The following is a 25,957-nucleotide window of genomic DNA, read 5'->3' on the forward strand; positions in this document are numbered from 1 at the left end:
AAGGGTGGGCAATGGGGGTCAAGTGACTTGCCCAGGGTCACACAGCTGGGAAGTGGCTGAGGCCGGGTTTGAACCTAGGACCTCCTGTCTCTAGGCCTGACTCTCACTCCACTGAGCTACCCAGCTGCCTCATTCCATTTTTAAACAGCATTTACTGTTAGAGAAGTTCATTCCTATACTGGGCAAAAATCGGTTTCCCTCTTACTTGTACTAACTTGTGATATCTCTCCCGTTTGGAATTATATATAAGTTAAATAGTTCCTCAAATAATCTTGCAGGCTTGATCACATTTCTGCCTCATTTACAAACCTTCTATAGCTTCCCATTACCTTGGGGATGGGGTTTTATAACTTGGGGAAATGGATTTCTTTTTATTTTTTATTTTTATTATTATTATTATTTTTAATATTTTAATTCTTTTATTTATCTGAAGTGTATAAATGAAGAAATATCAATCCAGTTTTAGTCAATATGAGTTTTTTCTTAAAATCATTCTTTTTAAAAAATTTTATTTATTTTATTTAGAATATTTTCCCATGGTTATGTGATTCATGTTCTTTCCCTCTCCTCAACCATCCCACCCCTCTCTCATAGCTGACACACATTTCCACTAGGTTTTACATGTATCATTGATTGAGACTTATTTCCATATTATTGATAGTTGGACTAGAGTTATCATTTAGCACAGTGATTCCCAAAGTGGGTGCCACTGCCCCCTGGTGGGTGCTACAGCGATCCAGAGGGCGGTGATGGCTACAGGTGCATTTGGGGGCGATGAATAACTATAAGGGGGCGGAGATAGTATGTGACAGGGGGCACTAAGTAATATTTTTTCTGGAAAAGGGGCTGTAGGCCAAAAAAGTTTGGGAACCACTGATTTAGAGTCTAAATCCTCAATAATATCCCCCTTAACCCATGCGTTCAAGAAGTTGTTTTTCTTCTGTGTTTCTACTCCCACAGTTCTCCCTCAGGATGTGGATAGTTTTCTTTCTCATAAGTTCCTCAGCCTTGCTCTGGATTCTTGCATTGCTGCTAGTAGAGAAGTCCATTATGTTCGATTTTACCACAGTATATCAGTCTCTGTGTACAATGTTCTCCTGGATCTGCTCCTTTCACTCTGCATCAATTCCTGGAGATCGTTCCAGTTCACATGGAATTCCTCCAGTCTATTATTTCTTTCAGCACAATAGTATTCCATCACCAACAGATACCACAATTTGTTCAGCCATTCCCCAGTTGAAGGGCATACCATCATTTTCCAGTTTGCGGCTATAAATATTTTTGTACAAGTCTTTTTCCTTATGATCTCTTTGGGGTACAAATCCAGCAGTGGTATGACTGGATCAAAGAGCAGGCAGTCTTTTAAAGCCCTTTGAGCATAGTTCCAAATTGCCATCCAGAATGGTTGAATCAGTTCACAATTCCATCAGCAATTAATGTCCCAATTTGGCCACATCCCCTCCAACATTCACCACTTTCCTTTGCTGTCATGTTAGCCAATCTGCTTGGTGTGAGGTGGTACCTCAGAGTTGTTTTGATGTGCATTTCTCTAATTATTAGAGATTTAGGATACTTTCTCATGTGCTTATGGATAGTTTTGATTTCTTTATCTGAAAATTGGCTATTCTTGTCCCTTGAATGGGCTTCTTTTTAAAAGAAAAATGCTTTCATAATTTCATATCAATGTAATTGGTTTTCTTTTTAATCCAATGTATTTTATGCATTTAAAAATGTTATTTTGAGAAAAGATCCATAGCTATCACCAGATAATATAGTCCACAGGCATTGCTCCATTATTATTACTGATGGCACATATAGCTTAAAATTAATTATTCATTAATAAATTATTAGCTCATAAATTAAGGGATAAAAATTATTAAGCACTGTAATAAGGTGGATAACTGTGGTTGATAATATAGGAGCTGGTGGTACAAGTGAGTCACCTGGGCCAGGGAGCCTATAACTACAGTAGCAGGTGATTTGAGACTGTCAGAGATATGTAGCCTGAGCTGTGATGCCCAGTCAGTCTCCCTGCTACCTTTAGGTTCCATTAAGGTGGAGAGTGAGAGGCCCCTCCCTGCTGGAGTGAAAGAAGAACTCAACAGGAAGTGAAGCTCACACACTTTCTGGATAAAATGGATGCTTGCCCAGTACTTCCTTTAAAGTCAAGTGGTTGATATCATCCCCTCTCCTCAGCCCCTTAACCCAAGATGATGCTGTAATAACTACAGAAACTCTCAGTTTCAGGCTAAGGGTTTATTTTAACATGGAAGGGGAAACTGAGGTAAGAGGGTTTAGGGCTCTTGAGAGACTGTTGCTAGGGGTGACTGGCAAGTGTTGGCTATGGACCTAGAAGGTAAGGCCAGGCTGAGGGAACCGGCCCTCAGCCAGAGATAAATTGGCACTGCCCTGATGTTAATGATCCACCAGCTTAACAGAATAGTTGATGAATTGGTTTAGGGGTGTCCCTGTTGCTAGGCTGCCCTAATCTAAATCCTGCCCTCTTTCCACAATCCAAACCTCCCTTCAACCTCCCTTCAACCTCCCTTCAACTTCCAGGGGTCCCCAAGGGGAAGTCATGGGTAGCTGGGTATCTGGGTGAGGTCAAGGAAATCAGAACCCCCAGGTTGGTTCTGCAGGGGTTTTTATAGTCCCAGCTTAAACTGTCAGCTCCTGGGACTGGCACCTGCTGGGCCAGAGTTCCATTCTCTTAACTGACAGGATTGCCTAGGGTAATTTGCAAATGCAAGAGATCTTGCATAAATCCTGCATTACAGCACTCACTCTAGGAACAAATATAAAAGGAAGGTAGTTTCTACTCAAGGATTTTACATTTTAATAAGGCAGAATTTCCTTTTTTTAAAAAAATTATTTAATCAATTAATTAAGAAGATTTTCCTATGGCTACATGATTCATGTTCTTTCTCTCCCCTTCTCCTACTCCCCTCCTATAAGCAACACACAATTCCACTGATTTTACATGTGTCATTGATCAAGAACTATTTCCATATTATTAATATTTGCAATAGAGTGATTGCTTAGAGTCTACATCCCCAATCTATAAAGGAGGACTTGGGAATTATTTCCCAGGTGGAGTGCCATTGCCAGGAGATGTTGTCAAAAGCAGGTTTGAGAAAACTTGCAGTTGGATAGTGTCAGTGAAAGACCAGCTGACGATAGAACTCAGCACTTAACACAGTTCCTTCTTCACAGCAAATCAAGATTATAAATTATCTCTCCTAACTGCCAGTGGACTAAATCCTGTTCCTTTGGCTGTTATGGGTACAGGAACTTAAAAAGATGATGATTATTCTTATCTGACTGTGATATAATAGCTATTGACATTGATATTAATAATAAAGAAACAGAAGTTCACTCTAATTGAGCTTCTGAGTAGAAGCAAGGCTGCAACTTTCACCTTCTCCCTTAAAGAATTTCAGCAACTACTCAGGTCAGTAACAGATCTCACTTTTGAAGACATTTAATAAAATAAACAAGGATGTTTGAAGGATGGGTTAAAGTTGAAGGAAAGTGGGATTGGGGATGAAGTCTAAATTCCTGTTAAACTAATAAACTAGTAATATATCTTCAGTAGGTTTTAGAAGATATCAATTTACAGAAACTGTTAGGCTGGTTAGCCTTTGGTTTGGCCACCAGGCTGAACTCAAGCTGCTAGATAGTTTAACTCTGGCTAAATTGGCTTAGTTTTGTTAAATTAATCTTCAGTAATAATCTTCTTGATGGAGTTGAGAAGTTATTAGATCAATGATGATATATTGATTGTAGATATTAATATAACTGGGTGCACCTGGATAACTGTCCCTACAAAGTGACAGCTAAACTCTGGCCTATGAAATAGCTATGAGACATTGAAGAGCTTACCCATCACTTCCCACCTTCTCACAACTGAGACCCTGAGGTTAGGATTTAGCTCCTATTTATAGGGGTGCTCCAACAATTTTTCTAGTCTCATGCCAACTCCTAAAATTCTAAAATCTGAGCTACCAACTGGCAACTCATGGCCCAAGATGGCATCTTGCAAACATTATTTACACACAATTCCACTGGATTTTACATGTGTCATCGATCAAAACCTATTTCCATATTATTGATATTTGCACTAGGGTGATCCCCAATAATATCCTCATCAACCCATGTGATCAAGCAGTTGTTTTTCTTCAGGGTTTCTGCTCCCACAGTTTTTTCTCTGGATGTGGCTAGTTTTCTTTCTCAGAAGTCCCTCAGAATTGTCCTGGATCATTGCATTGCTGCTAGTAGAGAAGTCCATTATGTTCTATTGTAAGGCAGAATTTCTTACCCTGAGTCCTTGGATAGTTTTAGGTGGTTCCTGAACACAACTGGTTAAAAAAAAATATTTCATTGACCTTGAACCGAGATTTCCATTTCCTTCTATTATGGATATAAGTAAGAAGCCATTATTTTGAAAATAGGCTTTATCAGGCTGCCAAAGGGGTCCAACTAGTAATCTACAAGGTAATAAGCAAAACCCCCTGGGATAAGACAAACAGCACTTATAAAGAAATAGTGGCCAGGGAAGAGTGGGCCCAAGTTTTGATCTAAGTAATAAAAAAATAGCAAGAGCCAGATCATAAGGGAGTTGATCGATATGTCTGTTCTGCTGTCAATTATAACATTCATTTCATTACAAGTTTTTGAGCAAGAGGTGGAAAAGTACCAAGTCATGACCAAGGAGAGCGAGCAGGGGCAGGTGACAAGATAATGGCCCAGGTGGAATGTTAAGCACGATTGAGGGTCTTTCCTAATACTGAATCCAAGAATCCTTTCTCTCATTATAGACTTATGCTATTTGTGAAGTGATTAGGATATATACTTAGTGTAAGGGAAGCAGGGAATAAATAGGACTCACTTCCTTTTTGAAGCAGACATGACTGAAAACTTTGAAAAGAAATTTAGCACACATAGATTCTGCCTAATGGGTGTCTCAGGTTCTCTTGGCTTCTTCATGCTGGCCCCAGGCCAAGTCTCTTAAGGGCTTCCATTTTCAGCGTATCCTACAAAGGTGTCTGTACAGCTCCCAGACTTGCAGGCTGGCCCCATTCCAACTACAAATGGAATATTCCTTCTCTTTCCCTTCTGCCCTAGACTTCCCAATTGTGATACCCCAGGGATCTAAGAACTTTTCTGATGACATTTCAGCCCATAGGCTATGAAACATGTCCCAGCATTCCCCTACTCTCCCACCCAGTAATGCAAGATTTTTTTTTTTTTGGATATGATTCTGCAGGGCACTGCATGCCAACACTGGAGTGTATTTGCTGTGGCTGCCAGCATTTTGATTCCTACCTAACTGTCCTTTTCTCTCTCTCTTGTACTGCATTTAGCACTGGTGGCATTTCTCTTTTTATTTTAAATACTTATCTTCTACCTCAGAATGAGTATTATGCATTGGTTCCAAGGCAGAAGAGTGATAAAGGCTAGACAATTTGGGTTAAGTGACTTTTACCGAGTTAAGCAGTTAGGAACTGCCTAAGGTTGGATTTGAATCCAGTTCCTCCCATCCTTTAGGCTTGTCTCAGTCTACTGAATAGTCTCCCCCCACTGGTGGCATTGCTAATGATTATCTATCTATCTATCTATCTATCTATCTATCTATCTATCTATCTATCTATCGTCTGTCTATCTGTGTATCTGTCTGTCTGTCTATCTATCTATCTATCTATCTATCCTTCTATCTTTATATCTTTATAATAATTTTAGTCTGTAGCTAAAATCTTTTGGTGGCTATTAGGGTAAGTTACTGGCCAGTAGGAAATGGGAAGTGAATTTAGCTCTCAGCTTTTCTACATTGCTTGAGGATAGCCATAGTTTGTCCATCAATGTCCTAAACTATACCCACTCTTCTGCCTTAGAACCAAAACTTAGCATCAATTCTAAGACAGAAGGTAAGGGTTAAATTTTTAAAAAGGGAAAGAAATTGGATAATGAACCAGACCTAGAATTGAAAAGAAGGAAAGAGATTGATCTGGATTGTATCTGGGAAAATGAATCATATTTCCAGTGATCTCAAGCTGCTAACATCTCAAAAATCCATCTTTTTTTAAAAACACCAATATCCTTTGGACAGGGCTGTGTATCTTCAAATGAGGGAACACTCTTATCTCAAGAGAATAAAATAAGCAGGACTGGCCATGTAGTGACACTGAAGGATAATGGATGGATAGACTTTCCCCCTAAGATACCAACAGTACTATTATGCAAGGAATTTCTGGCTCTCAATCTATTGTCCTGTCAATGTAACTGTTCACAGTCTTGGACTACTTAGTATCCTTTGGCCCCATGTATTAAAAAAAAACAACAACACAAAAACAGAGAAAAACATTTTAGGTATTGGGGTAAATTCTCTGTGGAAGGTTTGTAGGGTAACTTAGAGGCAGGACTTGGGTTTAAATCCAACCTTTGATCCTCACACCCTGTGTGACCTCTCTGGGCTTCAGTTTCAAGTGCAAAATCAAGGGTTGTTCTAGACAGCCTCTGAGATGCCTTCCAAATCCAGATCAATGATGCTCTGAGCCAATAAAAATCTCATAGCATGAGAAGGTATGGACAGGTGTCTCACTGAATCTTAGCAGTGAATATCCACAATCCTTGAGGCTCAGAGAAGTCGCTTCATCCAAACAAATAAACACAAGTCTTCTTTACCATTCTCGAGTGGCTATTATTTGAACGTTAACCTAAATTGATGTTTTTAAACAGCCAAGAAACTCTCAAAGCAAATACCTGCTTTGTAACTTTCTCGTATATTCGATTCACAGAAAGGGAAGGTATGTATCCTTCCCATGAACTCATAATCATGAGTTTACCACTGCTGCCAAAGACTCCCGTGCATTTGTTACCTTGTGCAGTTTAGGTCCTTTCACATGAGAGTCCTGTGTAGAAATAAAAAGGTTTTATTCCCTTATGGCGCTTCCTACCATACTGTTCTCTCTCCCAACTCTTACACATGGCTCCAGGAAGGTGTTGTACTTGTAGAGGACACGGGAATAAAAGCCTTAGTAGATAGGTTAGGTCAGGCTGATAGTAATTGGCCTCAAACTCATCAGCAAGAGAGAGGGATGCCTACCTCCAACTAGGTGAAAACTTCCCCGGTGGAAGGAGAGGATGAGAATAAATTTTTTCAATGGCCAGGAAGGCAGCAGAAGCAAGTGCTTAGAGTCTGGTCAGACGTTAAAGATGCTATCGTCTCCTTCACTCCACCCCAGGCCACTGTCAGTGACCCTCACTTTTGTCTTGCCAGTGGACTTGGATGATACTGAGAGAGTGAGACTTGATGACTGTGTGTCCCTTTGCTTCACCTAAATCCAATTCACACCCAAGTTAAGACACCGCTCTGGGATGTCATCAGTTCCCTTTAAAACATAAGACAAACAAAAAGTAGCAACCCCAGCCCTAGTCAGCCCAACAGATACCTACCATTTGGGCATTTGGATGAACCACTATAAATCCATGAACACTCCTGAGAAAGTATGTGGGTTATTAACATCACATTCATTTGCAAAGGGCTTTATGTTACTATTCAAATGTACAATACCTCATTTTTTTTGCCCTTGAGTTTTGTGTGTAAGGGCAAAGGCTTACACAGAATACTAATGATGACAAGAATAGCTAATATTTGTGCAGTGTTTTGGGGTATTATAAAATAGTTTCTTCAAAATAGCCCTCAAAGGTAGAAAGCAAAACTATTATTCTTCCCATTTTAGAGATGAGCAAAAGTAATCTCAAAAAAAAGGAAAAAAAAAAAAGATCAGACCACTAGCCAAAGGTACATCAGATATAAAGAGTTCTGGTTCTGCTCACTTGAATCCAACCTCAATTCATGTGTCCTCCCTAGTTTTCATGAACCAATGCTTTTTCATCATGTCTTACAGCAGAATAGTATTACATCACATTCACGTCATAATTTGTTCATTCTTTTACAGTTGATGGGCACCAACTTGGTTTCTAGTTCTTTGCTCCATTTAAAAAAGTTTCTACAAGAACATATGGGTCCATACAGGATATTTCTTACCACGCAAAGAACTTTAATTATGACCAAGACAAAACTCTGTAGGCAGTCATTAAAACTGATTGGTTTAAAAAATTCTCTGTTCTCCTTTCCTTTGCTTGCCCTCTGGTGGTAGAGCTGAGAAGTAAACTGACCAAAAGAGTTAATGAGGAAAGATCCTTAAGAGGTCTGAAAGTCCCAGAAGTACCTTCCAGGCTCTGTTGAGCAGCTTCTATTTTTTTTTTTTCATTTCTTAGTCCCTGGAAAGACTAGGGACTGACACTATTTTGTGACTTGGGGAGGGGGCTCTTGAAACCATAGCAGGTTTGAGAAAGAATCTATCTGAACACAGTGGGCATTTTTTTAAGCCTATGTACTTTAAGAATTTTCCTGGGTGGCAGCTGGATGGCTCAGTGGTTTGAGAGTCAGGCCTAGAGATAGGAGGTCTGAGGTTCAAATATGGCCTCAGACACTTCCTGGCTGTGTGATCCTGGACAAGTTACTTAACCCCCATTGCATAGCCCTTACTGCTCTTGTGCCTTGGAACTAATACATATTGATTCTAAGACAGAAGGTAAGGTTTAAAAAAAAGTTTCATGATTTGGTCTGGCTTTAATCCAAGGATTCTTATTAAACTGAGGTCCTTGGACCCTTATGGAATAAATGGTTAGATATCGTTGAACTTGGATGGGGAAAAAAAAAACCCTACATTTTTATTTCCATAGAATTGGTTTCCTTACCATGTTGTTCAGTCATTGAATCATGTCTGACTCTTAATTTCCCCCTTGACCATAGCATGCCAGGCCATTTTATCTTCCACAATCTCCCAAAGTCTGTCCGAGCTCATGTTCATTGTTTTCATGATCCTATCTATTCTTATGGGGAAAACCAGGGGAGTTAACTTAAATATTATATGTGAATTCAGAAGGGTGAGTAGGAGACCGGAATGGACAATAGGTGGGACCAAACAAGTTAGGGAACTGGGTTTAGCTGTTAAGAGAAATGACTGATGACAGAAGTGATTATTAGGCCCTAACTGTCATCCTGCCCCATCTAGACAAGGGGTCTGTGAAAACCAGCAGGCAAATGACAAGAGGATTTGTAACACATTTAATTAAGGGAACTATGGTCTAAGGATGGGAATAGGGGTTTCTACACTTCCAGACTATGGGCAAACCACAGGGTCAGGGGAGGGACTTATCTACACTGAACTAAACCTAAAGCAGGACAGGAAACAATGGAGATCAGGAAGGAAAGTGGGATATCCTCACTGCAGAGTCCTGACAAACTCCAGCGATGCTGCAGCTCTTCCAGGACCACTAGCTGCACTCCTTCTGGTGGGTAGATCTGGGAGCTAACCCAGCCCAAGTTAACCTGCAACTCAGGTTGGGATTAATAGTCTCTACCAAAATCTCCCACAAGTAGATGACAGTCTTCCTTCTGGATATCAGGAAATCTGGGTGCAAACTCCACTTCCTCTGAGGTCTCCCAGGATCAGTTACAACTTGTCCCAACCACCATAGAGTCCATTTCAGAGAGAGGCCACACTTCCTGCTTCCCCATTCCATGTGGAATTCTCCAGCCCTGCTTGCTAGGTCTCTTAAATAATAATTTAGTAAACTTCCTCACAACACTATCCATCTCATTCCCCACAATCCCCCTTTTTCCTTTTTCCTTCAATCTTCTTCAACATCAGGGTTTTTTTCCAGTGAATCCTTTCTTTTCATTATGTGGTCAAAGTCTTTGAATTTCGGTTTCAATTTTTGACCTTTAGGTGAAATGTCTGAATTAATTTATGGAGGTTTTCACTGATTTGATCTCCTTGCTGTCCAAGGGACCCTCAGAAGTCTTCTCCAGCACCACAATTTAAAAGCCTTGATTCTACAGCACTCAGATTTCTTATAGTCCAACTTTCACTGTCATACATTGCTACTGGAAAAACTATAGCTTTGATTATACAGTCCTTTGTCAGCAAGGTGATGTCTCTGCTTTTTAGTATGCTGTCTGGATTTGCCATAGCCTTCTTTCCAAGGAGCAAGGATTTGTTTTGTTTTTTAATTTCATTGTTGCAACCTCCATCTGCAAAGCTCTTTATGCTCAAGAATATAAAATCTAATACTGCTTCCATTTCTTCTCCATCTATTTGCCAGCAAGTAATGGGACAAGTTGCCAAAAATCTTAGGTTTTTTGTTTTTTAATGTTAAGTTTCATTGAATGCATTTAATAACATTATTATGAGAAGGGCTTCACAGATTTTACCAGACTGCCAAAGGGATCTATGACACAAAAAGGGGAAGAACCCTTATCTTATCCTAAGAAGTTGATCATGTGGGGTCCTGGGCTACTCTAGAGAGTAGCAAAGAAGATGCAATTGTGATATGGATGATTTCCATGGAAACTGCTAGGAGACTGTCAATAAAGGACCAGTTTTAGATAATGCCTGTAATTTCCTTTAGAGGTGATTTTTCACTTTCTGTAACTGACATGTTCCTTACAAAAGGTATATTGAAACAGAAGTTTGTAAATAGAATTCTATCTTAAAGATGCCATGAGGACTTGCTATTTTAAAGAATTACAAGGCAGATCCTTTTGAAGAGGGAAAAATCTTTTTATAATTATCTTCTCCCCCATTGTATCATTTGGTAACCTCAGATTTTCAAGTGTTCCATTTGGTTAATTTTATTTGTACAAACCACAACCTTATTTAACTTGCCTCTCTCCCTCTCCTCAACAACGTTTCTCCTCATGTCTCCAATTGAAAATCCTTTGGGTTAAAGAAAAGAGGAAACACTGAGGTATATAGGACTGCCATTTAGTAAAAATCATGAATCACAGAAGGTTAGCACCCTTCCAGAGGTTTCAGTTAATCATCATTTATTGACTGCTTACTGTATTCTAAGCCTGATGAGGCCCTGAGGAACTAACACTGGTTTTCAAAGCAACCAATCTCTGGAAAATCTTCAGATATTTCTCTTTAGGTCACAATTCAAAAAGGCTCAAATAATCACTAGATAAAGAACAAATGGGGACTTAACCAGTAACTACTATTTCTTGTGGCTTAGAGCTATCTATTTTAGGTAGAATATGTATTGACCTACTTAAGTACCTACCCCTTTAGAATGAAAGATGAGAAGTTGGTCAAAAGACGAAAACCAAGGGTCTCTGAAGAGATTTCAGAGGTCCATGAACTTGGATAGGGAAAATAAAATTATATCTTTATTTTTACTAACTTCTAATTGAAATCTATAATTTTCTTCCATTATTTAAAATTATTCAATTATTTATTTAAATTATTTAATTTTTATTAAATAATTTCTTAATATAAATTTATAGTGTTATATAGAATTATTATATCATATAAAATTGATATAGTATAACACATATATAATTGTATATTATAAATAATATTGTGTATAAATTAAATTATAATATAAATTATTTATTCATTTTAAAACATGTTTCTCATTAAGAGTCCATGATATACACAAAGATGTAATAATCATCACTTTAGATCTATTAGCCTATAACTTTTAAGGTCTTGTGCTTTAAATCTTTGCTTCTGTACAAGACCTCCTAGAGAAAAGCAAGGATGGATTTCTTTTTAACAATTCTTCTCTTTTATACACAGCGCTACCTGGAGAAATATAAGTTCAAAAATGCAAAAACAGATGATTTTTGGGAGGCACTGGAACAGGTATGAAAGAGAAAGACCTGTCCCATTGTTAATTACTTTTATTTAGTTTTTCTTTATTTCTTTTGTTATTTTTATTCTTTGGCTCCTGATATTTATAAAAGAGAATCCAGCTTTTGGGATTAATCTCCACTTTTCATCATTAGGCAAGTGGCAAACCAGTGAAAGAAGTAATGGACACATGGACTAGACAGATGGGGTATCCTGTGCTGAGTGTACAAGCAAACCATCTCCTGAAACAGTCTCGTTTTCTGTTGGACCCCAAAGCAGATCCTTCACAGCCACCTTCTGCACTTGGGTAAGTAAGCACAGTCGTACCCAATGAGAGTCTTGGGCTGACTCATGAAATTCACTACTTGTGACCTGTGGGCAACCAGATCACAAACCAAAGATGAATTGATGCTTATTTTGGACTTGTGCTTTATGGGTCATGACATAAAAGCCAGGAAATTTCAGAATGTATTCATCCAATCCAATAAACCTTAAACCCTTTCTGTATGCAGATCTCTATCTGGACACTTTAGTATTTTCTCTGAAAAATTGAGAGATGTCTGTTGAAACATACTGAGAAGCTTTGAGGTAGGGAACAGTTACAGAAACTTAAAAAAAAATCCCAATACTTTTACCTTCTGTCAGTATCATTTGTAAGACAGCAGAGCAGTAACGGTTAGGCAAAGGGGGTTAAGGGACTTGCCCAGGGTCACTCAGCTAGGAATTGTCTCAGGTAATATTTTGAATCCAGGTTCTCCCAACTTCAGATCTGGCTCTTTATCAACTGTGTTCCCTACCTGCCCCAAGTTACATAAACTTTTATGAAGCTCTGTAAAAAATGAATTTTGTGACCATTGGTTTTGTCATAATTGAATAGGACAGCCCAAAGTAAGAATTTATCGATAGGTACTATCATAGTTAGGTGGAGCAAGGGCAGCTGGGTGTCATAGTAGATAGAATTTGAGACATGAAGATCTGAGTTCAAATTTGGTCTCAGCCTCTTACTAGCTGGGCAAATCATATTTTTGTCTCCATTTTCTCATCTATAAAATGAGCTGGGGAAGGACATGGCAAACCATTCTAGTATCTGCCAAGAAAAACCCAAATGGGGTCATGAAGAGTCTGACATGACTGAATAATAAACTGTTAATTTTAGGAATGGCTCCTTAGGGATCTCTACTACATATTGATATTTTTCATTAAAGGAGCTTAAGCAGGACTGTCTCAAGGATGGACTCTTCTCTGAGGGCTCCTCACAATATCAATTCCCCTACTATATCAGCTAACTGGGAACTCGGACATCAGAGTCTTTGTTCTTTCTTTAAACATTTTAAAATTATTTATTTCTTTATTACATCACACTGTTACATTGTTACATTAAAATTCCCATGAATCTCTCCCCCATTAAAGAAGGCATTATTTGACAAATATATGTAAAATGATGTCTTACTTGTTCTATTTATCAGTTCTTTCTCTGGAGGCGGACCTACACAGCTTATTCTTCAAACTATATTTCTCTTGCTGTATATGTTCTCTTGGTTTTGCTCATTTCCCTGCAAAATTTCATGTGGGTCTTTCCATATTGTCGTCGTTGTTGTTGTTGTTTTTGTTAATCTGCTCTTCATTTCTTTTGGCACAGTAGTTTTCCATCATAATCATATACCACAACTTGCTCATCCATTCCCCAATTGATGGGCATCTCCTCAGTTTCCAGTCCTTTGCCACCACAAAGAGAGCTGCTAAAAAAAATTTAGAACAAATAGGTTCTTTTCCTTTTTCCTTGGTCACCTTAGGAAACAGACCCAATAGTGATATTGCTGGACTTTAAACATTGATAAGGGAGACAGCAATAAGGAATCTTATTGATTCAACTAAGCTGTAGTGTCCCAAATAAAGGTATTTTTAGTTCCAAAAGAAAATTTCTATCTTTGTCTAAAAGGTTCATGAAGATACTATTTGCATCGAGCAAGAATAAGAAAAGAGAGTATCCCCATTTTTTTTGGCACTTTGCTTGCTCTCCTAAGCAGTCAACAAGCTGTATAGGATCAGAGATTTAGAGCAGGAAGAATTCTCGAGTACATCTAGTCCAACTTCCTTTTTTTTTTTTTAAACAGATGAAGAAACTGAGATCTAGCAAGTTTGTGTAATTAGCCCACATTCATGCAGAAAGAATAGAAGTCCCGATTTGACCTTGGCTCCTCCAAATCCAGAACTCTTCTTTAGATGTTTAAAGACAGTGATTGGGTTCCTCATACAAGTTGACAAAATAAATTTAAGTACTTTCAAAGTAAACACATTACCATTACAGAAAAATCATTAGACTTCTACAATTTCATAGAGCTTTTTGCTTACATAAGCTTTAACTAAATCCTGCTGGGGCGGGGAGAGTGAGAAGGGGATCTGACACCCTGCATTTCCATGGCATAATATAGTTCCAATGAAATACTTAGATTAGATCTTTCATTCAGGTCAAAGAAAGAGAAAACAAAAATAACTTTGATAACAAGAAACAGAATTATCCGAGCTTCTTAGAAACTCAACTAAGTAGGAAATAATTTCAGTGATGGCACGCTATCAATCTTTCTCGATTTAACATTTTCCAGGCATTGGCTTCCTCTGTCATCGGCATCAGCACAAAGCATTTGGATGACAGTCTTGTGGCATGTGATGATTGCTTAATCATGTCCACTCAACTCATATTTTTCATGGATTGTTATTGTACCCCAATAGCCAAATGGACCATAAACAATTCCTAGGGAACTTGAGTAACCGAAGTCCTAGAGAATAATTTCACTTGAAAAATTCTCAGCCTAATGCAATAGAGGTACAGGTAGTTAGTTCCTCTTTCTAAATAAATAAAGTATATTTTATTTTTAAAGACTCCTTTCTGTGTTAGGATCAACAGAAGAAGAGTAGCGAAGGCTAGGCAATCGGGGTTAAGTGACTTGCCCAGGGTCACACAGTCAGGAAGTATCTGAGACCAGATTTGAACCCAGATTCTCCTGACTTCAGACCTGGCACTCTATCTATGGTGATTCTTAACTGCCCCCTAAAAGCTTTTTATGGAGATTATTGATCTACCTTAAAAGGGAGAAGGAGGAGAAATCTATTTCCAAAACCCAATTGTTTGTTCTAGAGACTAGATTACATAAGCAGAATATTCATACTCAGCTACAGTGTTTTGAAATCCTAATTACTAGCTCAGTTTACTGCTCTGTAGTTTCAAGATGGCAAGCAAAACAAATGCACAATTATGAAATCTATATTTCACAGAGGCATCTAATTGGTACCTTTCTGTGGGATTGGAATAATAAGATATTAGCTCTCTGAGGGCACTTTTTAATTTGCATCTTCAGTTCCTTGCACAAAGTAGGTGCTTCATAAAAACTTGACTAGAACCAGTTGTGTACTTGTTATTGTGATCCAGTGACTGCTTAGCCCCCACCTCCATTAGCCCCTGGTAACAGGAGGTAGTGTGGAATATTACACAGAGGGCTTGGCTGGCACTGAGGATACCCTAGATTAAAGTCCTGCTCCTGACACTCACACGCTAGGTAGCCCTGGGGAAATCTCTTAACTTTTTGGAGTCTCAGATGCTTTATGTAAGAAATGAGGAGGTGGGACAAGATAGGCCAAAGATTCTCCATTCAGGGAAATTTCAAAGTAACAGGATAACTTACTGAAGTGTAACTCACACCATGTTATTTTACCCTTCAGTTTTAGAAAATTGGCAGTTTAATATAATGAAGGGAGCATATAACTCACAGGTCGCTAATGTATAATTATGCCTAATCTTTTTACATTTCTTCCCTTTTGGAAAAGGGTGGGCGTGGTGGGAAAGTTACTTTTATTTTTTTCCCCCTTCTGATCATATATACACTATAAGATAAACGTGGGTCTGACGTTTTAAAGAGATAATTCAATGTTCTATTCACATATCTCTCAACAGTAAAATCAGCATAACTATGTCAGTGATTTATATGATTTCCCCTGTCAACAGCATATTTTAGGCCCATTTATAATTCTTCTTTCATGCTCACACAAATTAGCTTGGCCATATTACGGGCTGCTAGTCTTTGAATGTTTCGATCCCAGCAACATTTTCCGTTTTCTCTCTCAAGCATCATCCTTGAGCTAGTTTCTGGCTTTTCATTGCTTCCATGTCACTCATGTTAAACCTCTATCGAAACTAGATGCAATGCAAAATTCACTGAGTCTTTCTTTTAGCCAGCATGATTCTTCTTCTAAAAATATAAAAGCTGGAAAGGACTTTGATAATAAAATAACAAATAACAACAATGATGATAATGATAATAATACATTTACTACTCCAGCCAGCATGATTCTTCCAAAAATACAAAAGCTGGAAATGACTTTGATAATAAGTAACAAATAACAGCAACAATGATAATGATAATAATAAATTTACTACTCTAGCCAGCATGATTCTTCTTCTAAAAATACAAAAACTGGAAAGGACTTTGATAATAAGTAACAAATAACAATAATGATAATTATAATTATAAATTTACTACTCCAAGAGGAATCTAATTGGTACCTTTATATTGAACAATAATAATGATAACATTTATATAATACTTTAAGGTTTGGAAAGTGCTTTACAAATGTTATCGCATTTGATCATCACAATAATTGTAGGAGGTAGATGCTACTATCATCCCCATTTTACAATTGAAGAAACTGAGGCAGACAGTGACTAAGAGACTTTTCCAGAGTCATCCAGCTAGTAAGTGACTGAGGCAGAACTTAAACCTGGGTCCTCTTAACTCCAAGTCCAGTGCTCTGTCTACCAAGCCATCTAGTCACCTCCTTTGAGGTCTTCCGGTTCAATGCCTTCATTTTGCAGATGAGGAAATCAAGATCCAGAGAAGTTACATGATTTGTCTTGTCCCAGATCACTGAGCCAGTTAAAAGTCTGATTTGGATTTTTAAACTGGAGCACTTTGGATTTTAATCACACTTGTTCTTCCACCTCATACCTTTCCTTAATCTCAGAACCAGATCCAGCAGCTCTTCTCCCAACTTGAATCCCAAGGACTCTTACAACAGAGCACACACACAGCCAAGTAGGGGAGTCCACACACTCCATGAACTTCCCCCATGATTCTGCATTTCTATATGACAATGAATTTTCATTTTTCACTGAATTCAATTTTATACCATCGTGTCTATAATCTTTCCTTCAAAGGACTCTCTAATCAATTTTTGTTTTATCAAGGCTTAGGATATGGAATCTTGTCAACATTTACATTTTTCTCTAACATCTGCCTTTAATTGCTAACATTCATACATTGTTTTCATTTTCTTTAGTCTGTTTCAGGGGGCATATGTCGCTTCAATCAGCACTTATCAGTAAAGTCAATACATGCTATGCCTAGAAGTCTGATGAGAACCATCACTAGTATTTTCCAGCCCAATTTTCTCACTGGAAAATACATTAGCTTTGGGTTCTAACCAAAATCAGTAAGATCACTCATAATCTAGAGAGTTAAGCTTTTCTGCACGTCCATTTTTTCCCATTCAGAAGGTCAGCTATAAACCTTCAACAAAGCATTCTTTCTTTTCCTAATTTCATCAAATACATTAGAGAAATCTGTGCTTGTCTGTTTTATAACATATACTTCACTACTACAAAAAGTCCTACTTCTACCCTTGTCCTTTAGTTTCAGGATTATAGTTAGTACTGTACTGGGGTGCTTTGTCTATGAATAGAATAATAGGGAAGCTAGATGTAGAAAGAACTCCAGAGATTATCTTCTTTTTGCAAGAAAAGGAACAAATGGGGGGGGAGGGAGGGAGAGAATTTGAGACTCAAAATTCTTTTTTAAAATGTTGGAAACTTTTTACATGTAATTGGGGGGAAAATTAAATTAAAAAAGAAAAAATGAGGTCCTTATGGTTCACCTTAACAGCTAATTTTTTATATTATGACATTTACCTTATTTGATTAAAGCGAATGACCCTGTATTCTTAAAGAGTGTGCCTATGAAATGAAAATTCTAGATGGCCCTACCAAGATGAAAAGGCTTTGAGTATGCTGTAATAATAGACTGACTGGGAAGCTAGGTGCTATGATGGACAGAATGCCAGAACTGGAATCAGGAAGACTCATCTTCCTAAGTTCAAACCTGAACTCAGACATTTGCTGATTATATGACCCTGGGTAAATCACTTAACCCTGTTTGCCTTAGTTTCCTCATCTGTAAATTGAACTGGAGAAGGAAACGACAAACTTCTGCCAAGAAAACCCCAAATGGGGTCATGAAGAGTTGGACATGAGTGAGACAAATGAACTGAGTAGTTCTATTGTCTGGGGATGTACCATGTTGGGAAATTCAAAGAGGACAAATTAGACAGGGAGTGATGAATTTTTCAGGCATAGTTATTCCCAAAGGCCATTTATAAGTTATACAATGGAGGGGCTGCAAACAATATCGGTAGATAACCATACAGTGAAGTTGCAAATTACAGCTCCTTTGAGCCAATGAAGTTTGACATGAAAAGATCTTTACTTTTACTGCAGTATTTTTAGTCACTAGAGTCATAACAAAGAACAAAAGAGCTGCTATTAAAAATAGTTCCTTTTTTCCCCACACTTGATAATAGCAATCTTTTAGATATTGGTGAAATTTTAAACATTAATAATGGATGAAGAACAATGATCAACAAAATAATACATTATGTCTGTGTTCACACTTCAGGCCTTGATCTTATAGTTTATCCATTTAACTGATGGCTTCTGTCTGGATCAGGAGTTTCTAGTGAACTAAGAGGCAGTAGAACCTGGAAAAGGGACCAACTTTGTTCTAATGGGTTTTTAAAATATATTCTCTATTGTATGATTAAAATTCTTTGGAGGCTGTATATCAATTTAGAGTTTTTTACTAGTAAAAGTTAGAGAGAGAAAAAGAAAAGCATATGGTCACCTGGCCTCACCTAAATAATCTGAGTTTGCCATGTTGTCTGTTTGCCAGCCAAAAGCATCCCTGCCAGAAAGAATCTCCCCAAGCACTAAGAGCCCAAGGCCCCCAAAGACAGAGAGCCTCCCTTCCCAGTCCCCTTTCTTATAAAACCATCACTTCTAGTTGGACAGACTTAACCTCAGGCTGGGTTAGAGCTCCGTTTTCGAGATGTTAGGAGTCATTTGGGACTAAAGCCAGTCTCTTCTGAGAGGCCAGGGAGCCCCAAGGCACCTAGGCAAAGGCTTGATACTGACCAAAATGGGTTTTCAAACAGAATAAGGGGCACAATTTATATTAAATTCATACAATCAAATATCTGTTTATTAACCGTCATCATTGATATGGTCTCAGCAAAGAAACATACGTGGCATCAACATTGATAATATATGAAGAAGAAAGGGAAAAATAATAAATTAATTACTCTTAACACTTCATAGAAGCAAGTTCATTGGGTTAGAAAAGGTCATAATTTGTAATAGGCAGTTTTATGAGTTTTAGTCAAAGAACATCACTTGAGGAAACTCCCTTTAATAATGCAGATTGGCACCTTCTCTGAAACACAGAATTATTGATTTGAAGCTGGAAGGCATCTGGGAGGCTTACTTCAAGTCCCAGCTAAAATTCGACCTTCTTTCCCAACTCCTCTTAAATCTAGTTCTTACCCTCTGTTCATTATTTTCTATTTTATCCTGGACAGAGCTTGTTTGTACATAATTGTTTACATGTTCTTTTCTCTAGTAGTTATATCATGAGAGCTTTGCAGACAGAGACTATCTTTTACTTTTCCTTAATTTTCCCGAGCGCTTAGCATAATGCCTGGTACACAATAGCTGTTTAATAAATTCTTATTGATTTACTGACCATGAAATCCAATCACCTTATTTTATAGATGAGGAAACTGAGATTGAGAGAAATTAAATTGTTTTCTTAGAGTCTCAAAGCTAATAGGTGTCAAAGGCAGGATTTGAACTCACTCATTCACTCACCCACTGGGCCATGTAGCTGCCTCTTATGGTGTTAGTTACTGGAGACCACGAGAGATTAAGGCAGCATAGGTATATGAAGAGACTTGGCTTTGGAATTAGGAAGTCCTCAGTTCAAATCCATCCTCTGCCATATCTAGGCTGTGTGACTATAGACAAGTCTCCTAGCATCCCATTATTCTAAACACCTTTCTAAGATAATAATTTGCATGGAAGGTGCTGATTCAAATGGATGAAACAAGTTTTCTCAACCAGCAATTTCCTGTGTCAGTGATGTCATAGATTTAATCCAGCCTCAGGAAAAAAAAAACAAAACCTTCTGACCACATCTCAAAAACAGAAAATACAAATAGATATATTTTGGGGGGGATTTTGTTTGTACACACCAAAGAGACAGGCCCAAGCAACACTTTCATTGCATGTTATCATGTTAATTTTACGAATGGAAATGTATAAATATACTCATTCTTTTTTCCCAGTTGAGAATGTGTGCCAACATTTATTCATACTGTATTAAGCCATACATATAGTCATTTTGCAGTTGTTAGGAGAAAAGAGAAGCTATTATGCCAAAGTTACAAATCTTTCCTCTCTCATGCTAGTTATTCAGATCCTGACTTTATCCTGCCTTCTCTCTGAGATAAGATTATGAATTCCTTGAGGGCAGGGACTTACATTTGGCCTCTTTTTGTATCTCTAGAGCTTAGTATATTCCCTGGTAGTAGTAGGTACTTAATGAATGCTAAATGATTTGTTGATTGAGATTATTTCCCATTAACACTATATGTTTTGCACTTCTACTCTTTGATTGTTTTCCCCATTAAAATGTGAGTTCCTTGAGAGCACTGTTCTTGCCTTTCTTTAAAACCTCCTAATTTTGCACACCTGTCATCTATTAAGGGCTTAATAAGTATTTGTTAATTGATCATTCATGAATTTTTAAAAATAAGACCACCAGATATATCTACCTGAAAAGTGAAGAGCAGTCTTCCATCTGTTTCTCCCATTGCTAATTAATCTATTCTATCTAGCATAATCTTGTGTGACAGAGAATAATCAGGTGGATTCTACTTCAATTCATAGGAATGAAGAAGCAAGAGAAAATGCAGCCATCATGCCTATCTTTCCCTCTTTCTTGAGAATGCCAAGAATTTTTGCCTTGTTTATGGAAATTCTAGGCATTTTTGGAGTAATGTAGTCAATGCCTATGCAAGGCACTAGTGATAAAAGAAGCTATATACCCTGTTGTACTGGAAGGAATGATTTTTTTTTTCTCCTTGAAAGGAACCATGTAAATGTTTAGGGAGTGTTTGTTCACTCATGAAGCCAGGGAAGCAGTGGGTCAAGTTTATGCTCCAGAATTTTGTCCCTTCCCCCAGTATTCCCTCTCCGATTCCATGAAAGATAATTATCTCAGAAATGTGTTTGTGTTTCAGCTAGATAGTAGATCTTGCAATCACAGAAAGATTGTTTGAAATTTCTCTTTTCTAAATTTATATAATTTTTCTCAATGTCAACATTAAAAAGAAATTGAATGATTATATTTACATTATGGGTCTATTTGTCATGCCTCACTTTCCTCTGTGTGTTTCCATCATAAACAGAGATCATGAGAAGAAGAAAAATCCAAGATTTCTACTCAAAGAGGATAAAAAAATTTTTCCTATTTCCAAAAATGAAATGCAGGATCACAGATGTAAGCATGGAAGTTATCTAGAGGTTATCTCATTTTTCCAGGAAAGAAACTGAGACTTAGAGAGGCTATTATTTGCCTACAGTCACATAAACTTTTAAGTTTGAAACCAGTTATTCCTGGTTCCAAGCTTAGCACTTTATTTATTATTTCATTATTGGAGATTCACTAGCTGTGAAGTTCTCTGTTGGGGAATTCATGCACAGCACTAAGATATAAGCCAAGCCTTTATAAATCACCTACTGTATGCAAGGCACTGTGCTAGGCACTGAGGATACACATACAAAAGTGAGTCAGCTCATGCCATGAAGGAACTGATATCCACGGATGCCCTTGTCATACAATTACCACAGAAGATAATGTCTGTCAGGTTCATGTCTGTAATTCCAAAGGTATTAAAGCGAATGAGACAACCCTTAGATAATTTGAGCCTTATAATATTCCTAAGAGGCAATGAGGAGAGAAGAGGCAATTCTATAAGACAACATAATAGGGAAGAAAGAAGAAAGCTGTGATTTCATATCCAGCTTCCACCACTTACTGTCTCCATGATTTAACCTTTCTGATAATCACTAGTTCATCTGCAAAATGGGTTTAATATTGCTTGCTCCTTGAATGTTTTGATCAATACCCGGGACAAAGCCTCTTGTAACCTTTTGTTGTTGGTCAGTCCTTCTCAGGCAGGATCCCATTTAGGGTTTTCTTGGCAAAGACATTGGGAGTGCTTTGCCATTTCCTTCTCCTTCATTTTACAAATGAAGAAACTGAGGCAAACAGTTAAAGTGATCCACTCCAGCATCTCTACTAAGAAAACCCCCAAAGGGAATCATAGGGTGTCAAATACTACTGAAAAACAACAACAGTATTGTAGTCTTGCTGATTAGGTTTTTAGTTAATCTGAAGGATCCAGAAGATGAGCTTGTCCTCTTTTCCCTCCCCCAAAACTGTCATTCAGTACACAAATCAATCATTTTCTCTGTCAGTACAGCAGTTCACTGAACACTATCCATCAAAGAACAATAGCGGAATCAAGATTTGTCCGAGGAACATTTTCATCTGATTTCCATTAAATAAAAAGAGAGGAAGGATGAAACAAGATGATGGTGGTGGCAGTGGTGGTGGTGATGATGATAGTGATGACAACTGACACAAAGGAAATGTTTAGAATTCTAAAATGCTTTATGTACATTTATATACCTTTGTTCTCTCTTTATTTCAATTTTTAGATTCTGTGCAATATGCTAGTTTCTCCTGATTTGGATTTTTAAAAACTGTCCATGGGTAAATCCTTGGAAAATGATTTCATGCAGTTAGGAGGGATTCATGATGAAAAATGCTATCTACCACCAGAAAAAGGACTGGAGGAGTCTGAATGCAAATTGGGGCAATCCACTTTTCACTTTATTTTCTTCTTAAATTTTTTTAGTGATATTTGTCTTCTTCCACAACATGATAAATATGGAAATATGTATTGCATGACAGCACATGTATAATCTATATAAAATTGATTACCATCTCAGGAAGTAGGGGAGAGAGGGAAAGAATTTAGAGCTCAAAATATGAGAAAATGCATGTTTAAAATTTTCTACATGTAATTGGAAGAAATATTCCTAAGAAAAAAAAGAAAATGTTTTCATAGATTAAATTTTAAAAAGACTTTCTAGTAAAAGATAGCAAAAAGGTAACTCTTTAATTCTTTTCTTTTAAACCTTTACCTTCCATCTTAGAATCAATACTGTGTATTGGATCTAAGGCAGAAGAGTGGTAAGGACTAGGCAATGGAGGTCAAGTGACTTTCTCAGGGTTATACATCTGGGAAGTGTCTGAGGTCAAATTTGAAACCAGGACCTCCCATTTCTGGACCTGGCTACTAACTCTTTACTTCTTGAATGTTCCTGATAGTTCAGGAAGAATGAAAGTTACCTCTCTCTAGTCTTTTGAAAATGCATTTTAATTACTTAAAAAAAAGAAAACAAGGTCAAATTTTAGTTAAAATTTAAAACAGCTTAAGGATCCTTCTTTTTAAATTTCTATTTTTGACTTGATGGAAATACAAGAGAATGAGGGAAACTAGTAGCCCCAAATCGTAAATATTTTTAAATTAAGCCAATTGCATACCCTATGAAATGAACTCACCAATTCATTAGGCTGCTAGGTGACACAGTGGATAGAGAGTGGGTCTAAAATTGGGAAGATCTGAGTTCATATCTACTTACTTGGAAACTAGCTAAGGAAACTAACTAAGCTAAGAAACCTGGGCAAGTCACTTAACCAGTTTGGCTCTGTTTCCTAAAAACTGTAAGATGGACATAATAGATTCCAGGGTTGTGAGGATCAGATATGATAATATTTGTAGTCACAAATTTCATGATCAAGAAACAAGAAGTATGATGATTTCAGGAACTGAGACCTTTATTTTTAAGCTTCCAACTATAAATAAAGCTTGAATTATGGTTGTTTTTTTTTTTTAACTATAACTAATGAGAGCTTTAGTTTACTCACTCAGGCTAAGCGAGGTCAGCTTAGATGACTGTAGTTTCCCTAAAAATAAAAATCACATAGTTCTTGGTATACAGTAATTACTCAATAAACATGTGTTCCTTCATTATTTTAATTTTTTTTAAAAATTTCTGTGCAATGAACTAGTTTCACATTATTTGAAATCACATATTATACTTTAAAATTGTCCATTTTAAAAAATTTCTTTTCTAAAATGAACTTAATCATCAATGAGCAAACATTTCAATATGAAAGGAAAAGAGTGGATTGTATATGAAAATGACATTCTGATAGTCTACGGTATTGATTATTCTAATGTATGTTGAAGAATATATTAAATTTTATAAGGTAGTCACAAAATTGCTCAGTTTGTGTTTGCCTTTGAACTTCTTTTTGTTTTCTTTGGTGTATTTCTAAGTGTTTAAGTCTTTGTCTATTCCTAGGAGTGTGAAATTTGAGGCTTTAATCTTGGTGTTTGTAGAATGTTTTCATTTCCTTACAGGATGCCATCAAGGCAATGTTTAGAGTTTTCAAAAGAATCTTGAACTCCTTGAATGAAGCAATAACTTGAAAGAAATGTGCATTTGATTGTAAACACATATCTATCTAATCTAGAAGGGTACCCTTCTCCCCAAAGTACAAAATATTTTATTCACAAACATCCTAGCAATCTTCACTTCCCTTTTTAATTTTCTGTCAGAAGTCTCATTCCCTCATTCTAGGTGGAGATATGAAACATATAAATATATGTTACTCACACTCAGTCACATATCACATACAACAAAATAGAATTGTAAATATTATTTTATATTCAATAGTTGTCTTTTTTATTTATTTTTTTTAAACCCTTAACTTCTGTGTATTGGCTCCTAGGTAGAAGAGTGGTAAGGGTGGGCAATAGGGGTCAAGTGACTTGCCCAGGGTCACACAGCTGAGAAGTGTCTGAGGCCAGATTTGAACCTAGGACCTCCTGTCTCTAGGCCTGACTCTCAATCCACTGAACTACCCAGCTGCCCCAATAGTTGTCGTTTTTAAAGAAAATAATTGTAAGGCAAATTGGTTTTGAATGTTGGTTTTAAATTTTTTCATCTTAATTTCTGAAACTTCTCTTGATTCTTTACAATGACAACTCAAGGTTTTCCCTTTTTTTTTTTTCAAATTTTAGTTACACATGGAACATTCCAGTTAGATGGGCTGAAGGGAATGAGATGAATATTACATTCTACAATATGACGGAGAAGGAAGGTAAATGTTATCTAATGATCTGATTGTATGAAAGTGGGAGGAGAATGGATAAGAGAATCAAATCTTTCTGGTGCTTTAAGCAAATATCTGTAAGGACCAGAAGCGACTTGGGGATTATCTTAAATATTTGCGTGAATAAAAGCAACCGTTTCATCTTTGGATACTCTACTCTGTTGCAATAATAAACACTGTTGGTCAAATGTGTGGTCCACAAACAGTAGAACACTGAATCCAAATGCATTTTTCTGGGGGGCAGCTGGGTAGCTCAGTGGAGTGAGAGTCAGGCCTAGAGACAGGAGGTCCTGGGTTCAAAGCTGGCCTCAGCCACTTCCCAGCTGTGTGACCCTGGGCAAGTCACTTGACCCCCATTGCCCACCCTTACCACTCTTCCACCTATGAGACAATATACCGAAGTACAAGGGTTTAAAACAAAAAACAAAAAACAAAAAAAAAAACCCAAATGCATTTTTCTGCATAAACTTCCTTTAGCTGTCATAACTGATAAACAACTGAGATAATTTCACATCATTTGGCACAGAGTTGTTATGGGTGAATTTTTTTCATCAAAGTAGAGAGATGACAATTGCATTTTGTCATGTCATCTAGTTCAAGTTTCATAATCTCCATAGCAGGAAGAAATGAGTTCTAATGCCTTTATCTATCTATCTATCTATCTATCTATCTATCTATCTATCTATCTATCTATCTAGATATTTATTTGTTTGTTTGTTTTACATTTTTAAACTCTTAACTTCTGTGTATTGACTTATAGGTGGAAGAGTGGTAAGGGTGGGCAATGGGGGTCAAGTGACTTGCCCAGGGTCACACAGCTGGGAAGTGGCTGAGGCC

The 25,957-nt window shown here is 37.3% G+C and overlaps 1 protein-coding gene across 1 annotated transcript in view; it reads left to right on the forward strand.

Moving 5' to 3' along the window:
• LOC123252257 (glutamyl aminopeptidase) overlaps positions 1-25,957 on the forward strand; it is a 117,658-nt gene that overhangs the window by 71,973 nt on the left and 19,728 nt on the right. Inside the window, exons 7-9 of the mRNA XM_044681646.1 lie at positions 11,652-11,717; positions 11,861-12,012; positions 25,029-25,108. Of these exons, the coding sequence (XP_044537581.1) occupies positions 11,652-11,717; positions 11,861-12,012; positions 25,029-25,108 (298 nt within the window). The remainder of the gene's footprint in view (positions 1-11,651; positions 11,718-11,860; positions 12,013-25,028; positions 25,109-25,957) is intronic.

The sequence above is a fragment of the Gracilinanus agilis genome, chromosome 6, assembly GCF_016433145.1.
Source record: "Gracilinanus agilis isolate LMUSP501 chromosome 6, AgileGrace, whole genome shotgun sequence".
NCBI classification, from domain to species: domain Eukaryota; kingdom Metazoa; phylum Chordata; class Mammalia; order Didelphimorphia; family Didelphidae; genus Gracilinanus; species Gracilinanus agilis.